The sequence below is a fragment of the Bombina bombina genome, chromosome 6, assembly GCF_027579735.1.
Source record: "Bombina bombina isolate aBomBom1 chromosome 6, aBomBom1.pri, whole genome shotgun sequence".
Taxonomy (NCBI): Eukaryota; Metazoa; Chordata; class Amphibia; order Anura; family Bombinatoridae; genus Bombina; species Bombina bombina.
In genome coordinates this window covers 509,054,722-509,070,663 of record NC_069504.1, presented here as the reverse complement: position 1 = coordinate 509,070,663, position 15,942 = coordinate 509,054,722, and the positions used below count along the sequence as shown (strand labels likewise).

The 15,942-nt window shown below is 36.5% G+C and overlaps 1 protein-coding gene across 1 annotated transcript in view; it reads right to left on the bottom strand.

Annotated features, from left to right (window-relative positions):
* Nucleotides 1–15,942, bottom strand: part of LOC128663195 (long-chain fatty acid transport protein 2) — a 215,405-nt gene that overhangs the window by 68,514 nt on the left and 130,949 nt on the right. The window contains exon 4 of the mRNA XM_053717404.1: nucleotides 5,934–6,058. Within this exon, the coding sequence (XP_053573379.1) occupies nucleotides 5,934–6,058 (125 nt within the window). The remainder of the gene's footprint in view (nucleotides 1–5,933; nucleotides 6,059–15,942) is intronic.

The window sequence follows — 15,942 nt, the reverse complement described above, 5'->3', positions numbered from 1 at the left end:
TATACTGGACAGAGACAAATAGCATTTGAATATATTGTGCTCATATTATAAGTTGAAAGTAAATAGCGCACAAGTGAAACCCCGATGCGTGCAAAGAGTTGGACTTCAGATATCACAACCGCTTTAACTTCTCCCATAGACTTCAATGGAGCACGCAAACTGGAAGAAAACATAACACCCAAACTCGCGCTAACACGATCTTGCTTATTCAAGAACGCTAAACCCAAAATTAATTATGAATATTTCACATTCCAATGTACTTCACATAGAAGAATATGTTCAATTTATTTTTTAATAAAAATGTGTATATATATGTGATTTTTTTGGTAAAATGTATATCTATACCTATACATCTATACATATTTATATATATATATATATATATATATATATATATATATATATATATATATATATATATATATATATATATATATATATATATATATATATTTGATGATATATAGGTATAGCTATATACAGATATATATGGGAATATATATTTAAAAATAATTAGAACATATTCTCTTATGTGAAGAACATTGAAATGTAAAATATTTATAGTACATACACATCTAAAAACATTATTAAAAATTAATATTGAATATACTGTATATGCTTTTTCATGTTTTGAGGTATTTGACTGCAAAGGGTTACAGTGTGTGTGTGTGTGTGCAAAGGGTTACAGTGTATGTATATATGCATAGGTATTTATGTGTTTATATGTGTATATATGTATGTAAATACATACCTGTATATACACATATAAATACATAAATACATCTGTGCACAAATATATACATATATTTATACATACATAGACATATTTAGACATGTGTATGTATGTATGTATATATATATATATATATATATATATATATATATATATATATATATATATATATATATATGAGCCCTGGAAGAAAACATAACACCCAAACTCGCGCTAACACGATCTTGCTTATTTAAGAACGCTAAACCCGACATGAATTATGAATATTTCACATTCCAATGTGCTTCACATAGAAGATTATGTTCTATTTATTCTTGAATAAAAATGTATATATATATATATATATATATATATATATATATATATATATATATATATATATATATATATATATATATATATATATATATATATATATATATATATATATATATATATATATATATATATAATTTTTTTGGTAAAATATATATCTATACCTATACATATATACATATTTTTATATATATATATTTCATGATATATAGGCATAGCTATATACGGATATGTATAGGAATATCTATTTAAAAACAATTAGAACATATTCTCTTATGTGAAGACCATTGAAATGTAAAATATTTATAGTACATACACATCTAAAAACATTATTAAAAATTAATATTGAATATATATATGCTTTTTTATGTTTTGAGGTATTTGACTGCAAAGGGTTACATTGTGTATATATATATATATATATATATATATATATATATATATATATATATATATATATATATTTATATACATAGGTATTTATGTGTTTATATCTGTATATATGTATGTAAATACATATATATACACATATAAATACATAAATACATCTGTGCACAAATATATACATATATTTAGACATATGTATGTAACAAAAAATATATATATGAGCCCTGTGCATCTTATATCTTTGAGCCTAATTTTTTTTAAAATAATTTTTATCAGACAGTGTTTATATGAATGTAAATGTACCTTTACATATATTTATTTTCACCTAGATTTAGAGTTTTGCGGCCAAAGGGGTGCGTTAGCTACGCGTGTTTTTTTTCCCCTCTCCTTTTAAATAACGCTGGTATTTAGAGTTCTCTGAAGGGCTGCGTTAGGCTCCAAAAAGGGAGCGTAGAGCATAATTTACCGCCACTTTTTTTACCGCCACTTCGGTAGTGGCCAGCTTGAAAAACGTGCTTGTGCACGACTCCCCCATAGGAAACAATGAGGCAGTTTGAGCTGAAGAAAAACCTAACACCTGCAAAAAAGCAGCGTTAAGCTCCTAACGCAGCCCCATTGTTTCCTATGGGGAAACACTCTCTAAGTCTGCATCTAACACCCTAACATGTACCCCGAGTCTAAACACCCCTAACCTTACACTTATTAACCCCTAATCTGCCGCCCCTGCTATCGCTGACACTTGCATTTTATTATTAACCCCTAATCTGCCGCTCCGTACACCGCCGCAACCTACATTATCCCTATGAACCCCTAATCTGCTGCCCCCAACGTTGCCGACACCTACATTATATTTATTAACCCCTAATATGCCCCCCAATGTTGCTGCTACCTTACCTACACTTATTAACCCCTATTCTGCCGACCGGACCTCGCCGCTACTCTAATAAATGTATTAACCCCTAAACTGCCTCACTCCCGCCTCACAAACCCTATAATAAATTTTATTAACCACTAATCTGCCCTCACTAACATCGCCGACACCTAACTTCAAGTATTAACCCCTAATCTGCTCACCGCTACTATAATAAATGTATTAACCCCTAAAGCTAAGTCTAACCCTAACCCTAACACCCCCCCTAAGTTAACTAATATTTTAATCTAACAAAATAAATTATTTCTTATTAAATAAATTAATCATATTTAAAGCTAAATACTTACCTGTAAAATAAACCCTAATATAGCTACAATATAACGAATAATTATATTGTAGCTATTTTAGGATTTATATTTATTTTACAGGCAACTTTGTATTTATTTTAACTAGGTACAATAGCTATTAAATAGTTAAGAACTATTTAATAGCTACCTAGTTAAAATAATTACAAAATTACCTGTAAAATAAATCCTAACCTAAGTTACAATTAAACCTAACACTACACTATCAATAAATTAATTAAATAAACTACCTACAATTAAATCAACTAAACTAAATTACAAAAACAAACACTAAATTACAAAAAAAAAAAACACTAAATTACAAAAAATAAAAAAAGATTACAAGAATTTTAAACTAATTACACCTACTCTAAGCCCCCTAAAAAAATAACAAAGCCCCCCAAAATAAAAAAATGCCCTACCCTAATCTAAAATAAAAAGTTAACAGCTCTATTACCTTACCAGCCCTTAAAAGGTCCTTTTGCGGGGCATGCCCCAAAGAAATCAGCTCTTTTGTCTGAAAAAAAAAACATACAATATCCCCCCAACATTACAACCCACCACCCACATACCCCTAATCTAACCCACCCAAACCCCCCTTAAAAAACCTAACACTAAGCCCCTGAAGATCTCCCTACCTTGTATTCACCCAGCCGGGTATCACCGATCCGTCCAGAAGAGGGTCCGAAGTCTTCATCCTATCCGGCAAGAAGAGGTCCTCCAGAGGGTCCAAAGTCTTCATCCAGGCGGCATCTTCTATCTTCTTCCATCCAGAGCGGAGCGGGTCCATCTTAAAGCAGCCGACGCGGAGCCATCCTTCCTCACCGACGGACTAACGACGAATGAAGGTTCCTTTAAATGACGTCATCCAAGATGGCATCTCTCGAATTCCGATTGGGTGATAGGATTCTATCAGCCAATCGGAATTAAGGTAGGAAAAATCTGATTGGCTGATTGAATCAGCCAATCAGATTCAAGTTCAATCTGAATGGCTGATTGGATCAGCCAATCAGATTGAGCTTGCATTCTATTGGCTGATCGGAACAGCCAATAGAATGCGAGCTCAATCTGATTGGCTGATTGGATCAGCCAATCAGATTGAACTTGAATCTGATTGGCTGATTCAATCAGCCAATCAGATTTTTCCTACCTTAATCCCGATTGGCTGATAGAATCCTATAAGCCAATCGGAATTCGAGGGACGCCATCTTGGATGACGTCATTTAAAGGAACCTTGATTCGTCGTTAGTCCGTCGGTGAGGAAGGATGGCTCCGCGTCGGCTGCTTCAAGATGGACCCGCTCCGCTCCGGGTTGGAAGAAGATAGAAGATGCCGCCTGGATGAAGACTTTGGACCCTCTGGAGGACCTCTTCTTGCCGGATAGGATGAAGACTTCGGACCCTCTGGAGGACCTCTTCTTGCCGGATTGGATGAAGACTTCGGACCCTCTTCTGGACGGATCGGTGATACCCGGCTGGGTGAATACAAGGTAGGGAGATCTTCAGGGGCTTAGTGTTAGGTTTTTTAAGGGGGGTTTGGGTGGGTTAGATTAGGGGTATGTGGGTGGTGGGTTGTAATGTTGGGGGGGGTATTGTATGTTTTTTTTTAAGGCAAAAGAGCTGATTTCTTTGGGGCATGCCCCGCAAAAGGCCCTTTTAAGGGCTGGTAAGGTAATAGAGCTGTTAACTTTTTATTTTAGATTAGGGTAGGGCATTTTTTTATTTTGGGGGGCTTTGTTATTTTTTTAGGGGGCTTAGAGTAGGTGTAATTAGTTTAAAATTCTTGTAATCTTTTTTTATTTTTTGTAATTTAGTGTTTGTTTGTTTTTGTAATTTAGTGTTTGTTTGTTTTTGTAGTTTAGTTGATTTAATTGTAGGTAATTGTAGCTAGTTTATTTAATTAATTTATTGATAGTGTAGTGTTAGGTTTAATTGTAACTTAGGTTAGGATTTATTTTACAGGTAATTTTGTACTTATTTGAACTAGGTAGCTATTAAATTATTAATAACTATTTAATAGCTATTGTACCTAGTTAAAATAAATACAAAGTTGCCTGTAAAATAAATATAAATCCTAAAATAGCTACAATATAATTATTCGTTATATTGTAGCTATATTAGGGTTTATTTTACAGGTAAGTATTTAGCTTTAAATAGGATTCATTTATTTAATAAGAAATAATTTATTTAATTAGATTTAAATTATATTTAACTTAGGGGGGTGTTAGTGTTAGGGTTAGACTTAGCTTTAGGGGTTAATACATTTATTATAGTAGCGGTGAGGTCCGGTCGGCAGATTAGGGGTTAATACTTGAAGTTAGGTGTCAGCGATGTTAGTGAGGGCAGAATAGGGGTTAATAAAATTTATTAAAGGGTTTGCGAGGCGGGAGTGAGGCGGTTTAGGGGTTAATAAATTTATTATAGTAGCGGTGAGGTCCGGTCGGCAGATTAGGGGTTAATAAGTGTAGGTAAGGTTGGGGGAGGCAGATTAGGGGTTAATAAATATTATGTAGGTGTCGGCGGTGTTAGGGGCAGCAGATTAGGGGTACATAGGGATAATGTAGGTGGCGGCGGTGTCCGGTCGGCAGATTAGGGGCTAAAAAATTTTATTAGAGTGGCGGCGATGTGGGGGGACCTCAGTTTAGGGGTACATAGGTAGTTTATGGGTGTTAGTGTACTTTATAGCACAGTAGTTAAGAGCTTTATAAACTGGCGTTAGCCCATAAAGCTCTTAACTCCTGACTTTTTCTGCGGCTGGAGTTTTGTCGTTAGAGTTCTAACGCTCACTTCAGCCAAGACTCTAAATACCGGCGTTAGGAAGATCCCATTGAAAAGATAGGATACGCAATTGGCGTAAGGGGATCTGCGGTATGGAAAAGTCGCAGCTGGAAAGTGAGCGTTAGACCCTTTCCTGACTGACACTAAATACCAGCGGGCGGTAAAAAGCAGCGTTAGGAGCCCTTAACGCTGGTTTTGACGGCTACCGCAGAACTCTAAATCTAGGCGTGTGTGTTTAATGCAACTTTTTATTCTTCCCCTACCCTATATGCAAGCTTTCAAGTTGCGCTATCCCGACAAGCGTAAATATTGATTGCGCTCAAGCAAACACATCAACTTTCAACTCGTAATACACACACTATTTCCAGCACACACAAAAAGTTAAAAAAAATATCGCTCTCGCACAACAGTTAGCGGACCACTCATAATCTACCCCATAATAAGCAGATGAAGACAAATCAATATTTGAATATAAGAAAAGGTATTAGGATTTACAGACACCATACCTTAGGAGTATTACACAGGTATCGGAGTAGCTCCCCTATGTATTGGAAAACAGTCACGTTGTATTTTCTGCAATCATTCCAGAACTGGCTGGCTGAAAATTTATTCCTTAAAACACAAGTTGCCCCTAATAAGTAAAGGAAAGGTGTAAAGGAATGACAAAGTATTACAAAATCTTCAGAACTAAACATTTGTTTAAATAGACTTAGGGGTACATTTACCATCCCAGCAGGCGGACAGGTAGTGAACCTGTCCTCCTGCAATTGCCACCTGCGATGTTTCATTTTACAACAAAATGTCTAATTGCACAAGAGGATCATTGTGCAATGCTGCTTCCTTCTTCCAGCACAACCAATTGCACTAGAGCAGTGATTGTCAATCACCCTGAAGGTGCGAACGTCGGGGTGACTGATCTCACCACTTCTGAGATGGTGGAAAGAAAAAATATGTAGCAGCAGCCTTGCTTATGCAAACCTGCTCCATTTAGCCCAAAACACCAAATCAAATTACATGCTGCATTTAATTCAGGATATCATGTAACACTTGAGAAATGCATTAAAATGGTTAGCCTTTAATCTATTTTACTATTTAAAGATTTTGCAAACGTATAAATGGGTGAAGTAAACTATAGAATATTTTGTCAGGAGTTAAGTGCAACTCTGCCTCTATTTACATTTAGCGTTCAGGAACTTGGTATTTATAGAAGAAAATTAGCACCTCAAAGTATATTGCTTAGTAAGGCCAATGTTATAGTATATAAGACTTGCTTTGCACTTACCATCTTCACTTGATGGCCGATTCACATATGCGGAGTCACCCGCAAAAGCCGGCGTCGGCTATTTTTAGCTGCACACAAATGTGGCACACATATTTCACCCATCGGCGTCTATTTTTACTAACATAATCTAAGATAGAACCGGCGTCGCAAGTCGGTATAACATATTCAGCGCAAGGACTTAAGCGGCGAAAATAGGGACATTTTATTCCATTGTTACCTCGCCACACATAGGCAGGCGCAGAAAGCCTTGCGCTGAGTATATGAGCACCGGAACTTCCTGGAAGTTTTAACAAACACCTAACGCATGCGCAATATGTACCTCTAAACCGCCATCCCCCCACCGCAATAACTAAATAAAATGTATTAACCCCTAATCCGCCAACCACCCAAAACGCAAAGTATCTAACTACACTATTAACCCCTAAACCACCATCCCCCCACAATGCAAAGTATTAATCTAATCACTAAGCCCCCTAACCTAACACCCCCTAAATTAACCCCAATTACATAGAATAAAAAAAGAATATCTTCTTAAAAAATAAATTAAAAATTACCAAAATAAAAAAAATTCCTAACTTAGAATTAAAATAAAAAATCTAATATTACAAAAAATAAAAAAATCTAAAATTACAGAAAAAAATAAACAGTTATCCATAATAAAAATGTTTTAAACCTAACCTAATACCACTATAAAAACAAAAAAGCCCCCCCCAAAATAAAAACACTCCCTAATCTAAGAATAAACTACCAATAGCCCTTAAAAGAGTCTTTTGTAGGGCATTGCCCTGGAGCAATCAGCTCTTTTACATTAAAAAACTACAAATGAACCCCTAACAGTAAAACAAAACCCCCCAAAATAAAAAAGACCGAACTCTAAAAAAAAAATGCAGAAACACAAACAACAACTTCCAGGGAGGTATATCATGTGCCTTAAAGGATATTGATGCAACTTGTATTCATATATAGTATAACTTAGAGGATAACCCACGACAAAGGTACATTGCAGGAAACATCCAACACACAGTGACCCCAAGGTAGATAAAGTCAAACCGGCATCCACTATAGCGGAGTAAGGGGCATGAACACTCACCCTTCTGCCGAGGAAGAAAGAAAGCTGATCGTCGTCGTCACTCACCCGGTAGGAGCATAAGCAGGGATAGGCGTGTGGGTCTTGCCCGTGTAATCACTTACTTCAGCGTAAGGCGCCGTATTCTCCAACTCCTCTATCCGGAACCAGGACCTGACGTCAGCAACAACAAAGGGGTGTGTGTGGGTAGACATGCGTTGATTGGTAAACAGCCTGCTCAGTGATCCAGCGATGCCTCTGTTGAACTGTACCAGAAATGTGGGCAATCCTAGGACAGCCAAGTGTGGGGACTATGTATTGAGGATAACTGCCAGGCAGGATTCCTTGTAATCCAAAAAAGTAATAATAAGCAGCTAAAAGAAGTGCAGAGTTCTCAGTACTATTAAAAATTCAAATATTTATTCAAAACAGGATAAAATCCAGCAGCATAGGAAATGCAGGACAAGAAACAAACGATTTGACTAGTTTCGGTTTGTGGCCGTAATCATAAACCTGCCATACAATTCTTCTGAGGTAGTTTAAAAAGGGAGTACTACTCAATGATTGGCTAAATTAGGTGGGAGGAATTAACCTCCCCACTTAACCCCTAACATGCCTGGCTGAATGTATAAAACAAGTAGAATATATGTCATAACTAGACATTACAGTACAGTTCATTCAAATGGTGTGTGTGCACTCATATAAATACAATTAATACAATCGATGCAATGTCTATATGCAGATCATAATGGACAATAATAAAGGTTTCAAAAGACATATTAATTAACAATCCTCTCAGGTATGCTCAGTTAACTAAGATATATTAACCATGTCTAGAACATTATGAAATCAACATCTCAGCCCATATTGCTGCAATAAAGTGTAACTGAATGCATAATTGTATAGTGCACATATATACATATTAGATGAGATAACGAAATATCCTACTGTGATGTAAAATAGTATCTGTGTGTTTACAAGTATTGGAGCAATTTAGTATGTTATCACTTCACACAAGGAGGCAAGTAAATGGATGAATGAAAGAACGAAAGATGCAGGGGCACCGACCAGAGATGGTTGACCCAAAACATGTAAAGGGTATAAAGTGTGCATGAAACAAGCAAAACAGTTATGCTAAGAAGTATAACAACAATATTATTATCAAAGAGTATATTAAAGAGTATATTGAAGAGTATATTAAAGAGTATATTGAAGAGTATATAATACTGTGGGGCAGGAAATATAGTGGACATTAGCATATATAAAACGTGGAAATAATGAATATATTAATATATTTAAATAGATATATTTAAATATATTTAAATTGGAATATATCTAATCAAATGGTTCATAACCAATGATTGATCAAGTCAAATTCTGAATTAAAACCGTCAGGAATCTGAGTCCTGATTTTTAAAATCCAGAACGTTTCCTGTTTAGCTAAAAGCTTATCTTTGTCACCTCCCCTAGGGGGTCTCCTGATGACTTCAATTGTCCTCCATTTAAATAATCTCACAGCCCCTTTGTGTACCTCAATAAAGTTCATTGACAATGCTGAACAGGAATTCTTGTTTTTTATATATCCCAGGTGCTCACGTATCCTGGTACGTATGTCCCTGCTTGTCATACCTACATACTGACAACGATGTTGTATGCACACAATGAGGTACACTACATAGGATGTTGAGCATTTAATACATCCTTTATTCTTGAATACTTGATTAGAGATACATGAATACAATTCCTTTCCTTCAACAATGAAGTTACATGCCTTACATCTTCCATCTCCACATTTATATGTTACTTGGACATTAAGCCAAGTGGTAGATTGTTGTTCTTGTGGTAATTGAGTGGGAGATAGTAAATTGCCTATGGTCTTGCTTTTAGAATATACACATTTAAACCCCTTTGTGGTCACATCCTTAAGATCCTTATCACCATAAAGTAATGGGAAATATTTCTTCAAAATAGCACAAACTTCATTGTACTCCAAAGAATATTGGGTGATAAACATGGTTCTATCATCCCCACTTTTAATGGGGTTTTGACCAAGGACATCCTGCCTGCTAATTCCAGCCACTTCCTTAGCCATGTTCCGCACCATCTCTGGTCGGTACCCTCTCTCAATCAACCGATCAGTCACACAGTCACATTCCTCCATAAAATCTCCCTCCGTCAGTGCTACAAATTCTCCTTGAGAATTGCCCTCTTGTAATTCCTTTAAATACATTTCTGGGGTGTGAACTTTTATTATGTAGTAGCGTGTTACCTGATATAGATTTTCTATATAATTTGGTCGTAACTAATCCTGTGTCAGTGTCGCCTACCAGAGTGATATCCAAGAAGTTAATGCTCCTCTTGTTCCATTCAAAAGTGAAATTGACCCCATTGTCACAGCCGTTTAGAAAATGGACAAAGCTCTCTGCTTCTGATTCACCAGACGACCACACAATAAGCAGGTCGTCTATGAAACGTTTATACAGATGTATATAATTTATGAAGGGGTTGCTATCTGCATAAACAAAAGTTCTTTCCAGCCATCCCATAAAGATATTCGCATATGAGGGGGCAAACTTTGCCCCCATGGCTGTGCCTTGTTTCTGCAGGTAGTATACCCCTTCAAACAAAAAATAATTATGTTGGAGTATAAATTCAGTGGCTCTACTATCTGTACAATATTGTGGCCGCAAAAAATACTTAATGGCTCTAATTCCCATTTCCTGTGGGATACTTGAATATAGAGCCCCAACATCTATCGTTAACCAGCTGAACTCAGAGGTCCATATCAGATCATGTGTTGTGTCCTTAATATGACTGTGTAAGGATACTACAATGGGCTGCAATATAGCATCCAGCCACTCAGACAGAGGCTCCAAAAGGGAGCCTATGCCTGAGACAATTGGTCATCCCTTAATATTTGTCAATCCTTTATGAACTTTGGGTAGATGGTGGAACACTGGGGTAATAGGATTATTGACATATAAGTATTTAATGGTTTCAGTATCCAAAAAAAACCCCATTCACACCATCATCCAATAGGTCATATAGCTCCTTTTGAAATCTCCTTACAGGATCATAAGATAAAACAGTGTATGTGTTAGAATCCTCTAGCTGTCTTTTTGCTTCAGCAATGTAGGTTCTCTTGTCTAAAACAACCACACTGCCTCCTTTGTCCGAATTTTTTATCACAATTGTTTTATTATTTTTAAGAGTACTTATGGCTTCTTTTTCTTTTAGTGATAGATTGTGTGTAGGGATTTTCTTAGACTAGTGTGATATAGTGAGATCCTCAACCACTCATTTATGGAATGACTCTAGAGCTTTGCCTCTGCTATGTAAAGGGTAACATTTAGAAGCCTCTTTAAACTTAGGAAAAGCAGGGGTAGAAGTAGAGTAACTGGAGGTATTAGATTCATGGTATAGGTCCTCTAGTGTAGCAAGGTCACACACATCTAAAAAAGAGAATGTGGATTCTCCCATGGGTACTGGACTGAGGTGTGTACCCTGTGTTGTTTGTGTTAACCTGGTGTTAGTAGAAAAATGTTTCTGTAGTGTAAGCTTTCTGATAAATCTATTAACATTGATAATTGTATGAAATAGATTAAAGTTGTTATCAGGACAAAAACCCAGACCATAATTTAAAACTTTGATCTCAGCTTTAGTGAGTTGATGTGATGAAAGATTAATTACACTACCTAGAGAGGGCGGCTCACTGCCTAAAAAAAAAAAATCTAATCTACCCATTACCCCTAAAGGGGCATTTGTATGGGCAATCATCTCTTTTGCTGCCCATTAAAAAATAAAAAAGCCCTAATCTAAAAATAAATAACACTAACCCTAAAGAATTTACTCACCGTTCCTGAAGTCCGGACATCCATCTTCTTCCAGGCGGAGAAAAGTCTTCATCCAGGCGGATCCATCTTCATCCATCGCGGGACCATCTTCTATCTTCTTCCGGAGGGTACTCCTGTTCCTGCCACTAGAGCACTACTTCTGGGCACTACTTCTGACTCCAGCTTTGGTGTGGGCATTACTGCTGCTTAATCCTGTTCCCTGTACAATAAAACCTGCATTGTCTGTCTATTATCAAAACCATGCCTAAAAGGGGTAGTACCATGAAGAAACTAATACCGCTGGCCACTTTTAGTGTTCATAATGATACTAAGTCTGACACCTCTACACATATGCTCCAAACCTCTAATCCCACTCTGCAGAGTGTGACAGAATGTCAGGGCCAAACAACAGAGTTCAATGAGGTGGTACATGTTCTGAGATCCTTACTTGTACAGTTGGAAAACATGGCACAGCTCATTCAACAGTTTATTCAATGTTTTCATGTTCTTCCTGACAAGATACAGATACTTACAAAGAATTTGTCTGCAAATATCCAGACTATTATGGATAATAACAAGAACATTTTTAAACAAATATTCTGTGCATTTGAAGCTGGAACTGTGTCTCAAACAACTTTCTTTGTACCCAAAAACCGACCAAGAACTGCTTTGAAAACAGTGGTTGAACAAGTAGCAAATAAAAGGATATTATGTCCACTATGCCATCTAAATCCCCACACGATCCACTCCCAGCTGCAGAAATTGTCAAAAGGAGGTCACCAAGACTCAATTTCTATTGTGGAGCAAATGGCCTTGTAATGTCTTTTTGCCCAGTGAGATCTCTAAGACCACTAATGGTACTTCTTCTGCAAAGCTTATTTCTAAGGAAAAGCCAGAGAAAGCCCCTGAAGAGACACCAAATACAGCTTCCAGTATACTTAAACTTTAAGTTAGCTTAGGAACCATTTGCTACTACCATATGCATCCAATAATAAATAATGCAGTCTGTAGATGAAGTCATGTCAGTTCGAATCATCTGCCTTGCTGGTTTAAATGGTCCAAATCAAAATACAATCAAAATCCAAGCCTCAGGACACACATTTTTTTCAGCTTTTTTTTTACTGTAAGCACAATCAAATTGTGGAACTCATTACCTAAGGAAGTAGTAAATGCCAAAACCTTAGATACATTTAAAAATGGTTTAGATACATTTCTGGCTAGAAACAGAGTTCAGGGATATGATTACTTGTGTTAAATGGGTCACCTTTGTTTTAATGGGATTCATTTAAGCTCAACTGGACATTTTATCGTAAATATATTAAGATAGGTTGAACCCAATGGTCTTTTTTCAACCTCATCTACTATGTTACTATGTATAATAAATTCATTGCAGCTCTCTGTCAGGATCATGTACAGATGAGATTTTCATCCTAGGTCATACCACAGACTGTATTTTTGCATGCTAGTTAAGGAAAAGTCAAAAGCTGCCCAGAGGGCGTCCTTGCCCAAGATTGAACCTTGGACCTCTGTTGCTGGTTCTCTCTCAGCCTGTTGCTCTGTTTGCACTACTGGAGTGCTCTGGCTCAGACTGAGAGTTTCTTTGTGCTGCTAACTGCACTTGCCAGCTGTAGGTCATTTTGCAATCAGCACTGCTATTTAAGGCAGCCTCACAGACCACTCCCTGTCCTGACATTGTGGAATACACTCTGTTTGTGCCTCTGATCTGTACCTTTATACAAGATATTCTGGTGTATCTTCTGGCTCCTGCACCCAGCTTGTCTCCTGACCTCTCTTTTGGATCTCTTGTGTTTAGAAGAAGGATCAGACAGCTTATCTGGTAAACTTAACTTTTTTGTTTTCTGACTACTCTTCCCTGAACCCGATCTGCAGAGTGTGACACACAACACGTGGGCTTTCGAAGATAATCTTGAGCACTGAAGGGATTTTTCACATGAGTGACTCAGCATATGGGATTCAAAAAGATGCAATTGCCCTGGGAAGAATGTTGTCTTGCTGTTGTGTCTCACTAATTCAACACTGACTGGGTTGTCTCATAATTTTATTCTTATTTTCTTGACTTTTTTTAGTTTTCTTTTGTGCACACATTAGAGGGAACTGTTTATTAGAGGGCGCTGCTTTTTTTTCCATTTACAACTCAGTGCCAACGCCTACAACACATTCATACAAGGTAGTAATACATGGATTAGGGTAGGATTTCAATTGTTGGCTACCATAAGCACAATTTATTTGGAATTTCCATCCAGCCAAGTCAATTATTTTGAAGATCTAATGGAAAATGTGATAGTATGTTAACTTTAAAGCTGTCCTTACAACAAAATAATGATCAACTCTTTGTGTATTTGTATAGAACTGCTAATCTGCGTGAGAAACCATTGATGTGTGCATTTTGGATTAAGATAGCTCATTGCTCCTTTTTCAACCAGTTTGGTTTAGAATTTAATCATGTATAACATTTCTTCAGCTGTGTACTAATTCTCATATCGTCAATTTAATTTATTAGGATTTAAATTAGTTTGGTCACATACACTGAATTCATGTCCAGAGTCTTCAGCAAATTGGTACATAGGTCATTACACGAATACACATAGTTAATTTATCCTCTTATCTGCTAGTAATACACAGTTTAACATCTATATGTAAGGAATATTTGTGTGTTCTGCAAAAAGTAATACCTGATATTGGGCTAGATTACAAGTTGAGCGCAAAATATCACTTCCACGAAAGCGATAATTGCGCTCAACTTAGTACTACCAGCGCATGTAAATATGCGCTGGTATGACAAGTGAGGTTCACATTGCACGCGTTCCCATTGCATGGAAGCATTGTGCTCATGAGAGCGCGCTTCCATAGGCTCCAATGGGAGCCTCGTTCTCATGCTTTCATACACGGCATGAAAACTAGTATAGCGAAGGGGGCAAGTCACGCAGCGATGGGCAGCAGATTTAAATGTATATGCTTATATACATATATATGTATGTTTTAATATGTATATATACACATATTAACACATAAATATATATGTATATAAGCTTATACATTTAAATCTGCTACATTTAAATAATATATATATAAACTGAACACACAGTCCCCATAGACCGCAATGTAAAGGCACTTTTCATTGCCATTTTTTTTTCTAACACCCCACACCTGCCAACTTTAGCCCCCAAAAACTACTTAGTGCAGTTTAAATATCTATCTATCTATCTATCTATCTATCTATCTATCTATCTATCTATATATATATATATATATATAACATAATTTATGTAAGAACTTACCTGATAAATTCATTTCTTTCATATTAGCAAGAGTCCATGAGCTAGTGACGTATGGGATATACATTCCTACCAGGAGGGGCAAAGTTTCCCAAACCTCAAAATGCCTATAAATACACCCCTCACCACACCCACAAATCAGTTTAACGTATAGCCAAGAAGTGGGGTGATAAGAAAAAAGTGCGAAAGCATAAAAAATAAGGAATTGGAATAATTGTGCTTTATACAAAAAAATCATAACCACCACAAAAAAGGGTGGGCCTCATGGACTCTTGCTAATATGAAAGAAATGAATTTATCAGGTAAGTTCTTACATAAATTATGTTTTCTTTCATGTAATTAGCAAGAGTCCATGAGCTAGTGACGTATGGGATAATGACTACCCAAGATGTGGATCTTCCATGCAAGAGTCACTAGAGAGGGAGGGATAAAATAAAGACAGCCAATTCCGGCTGAAAAAAATCCACACCCAAAATAAAGTTTAAATCTTATAATGAAAAAAACTGAAATTATAAGCAGAAGAATCAAACTGAAACAGCTGCCTGAAGTACTTTTCTACCAAAAACTGCTTCAGAAGAAGAAAACACATCAAAATGGTAGAATTTAGTAAAAGTATGCAAAGAAGACCAAGTGGCTGCTTTGCAAATCTGATCAACTGAAGCTTCATTCCTATACGCCCAGGAAGTAGAAACTGACCTAGTAGAATGAGCTGTAATCCTTTGAGGCGGAGATTTACCCGACTCGACATAGGCATGATGAAACAAAGATTTTAACCAAGATGCCAAAGAAATGGCAGAAGCCTTCTGACCTTTCCTAGAACCGGAAAAGATAACAAATAGACTAGAAGTCTTTCGGAAATCCTTAGTAGCTTCAACATAAAATTTCAAAGCTCTAACTACATCCAAAGAATGCAACGACTTTTCCTTAGAATTCTTAGGATTAGGACACAATGAAGGAACCACAATTTCTCTACTAATGTTGTTAGAATTCACAACCTTAGGAAAAAATGTAAAAGAAGTTCGCAACACCGCCTTATCC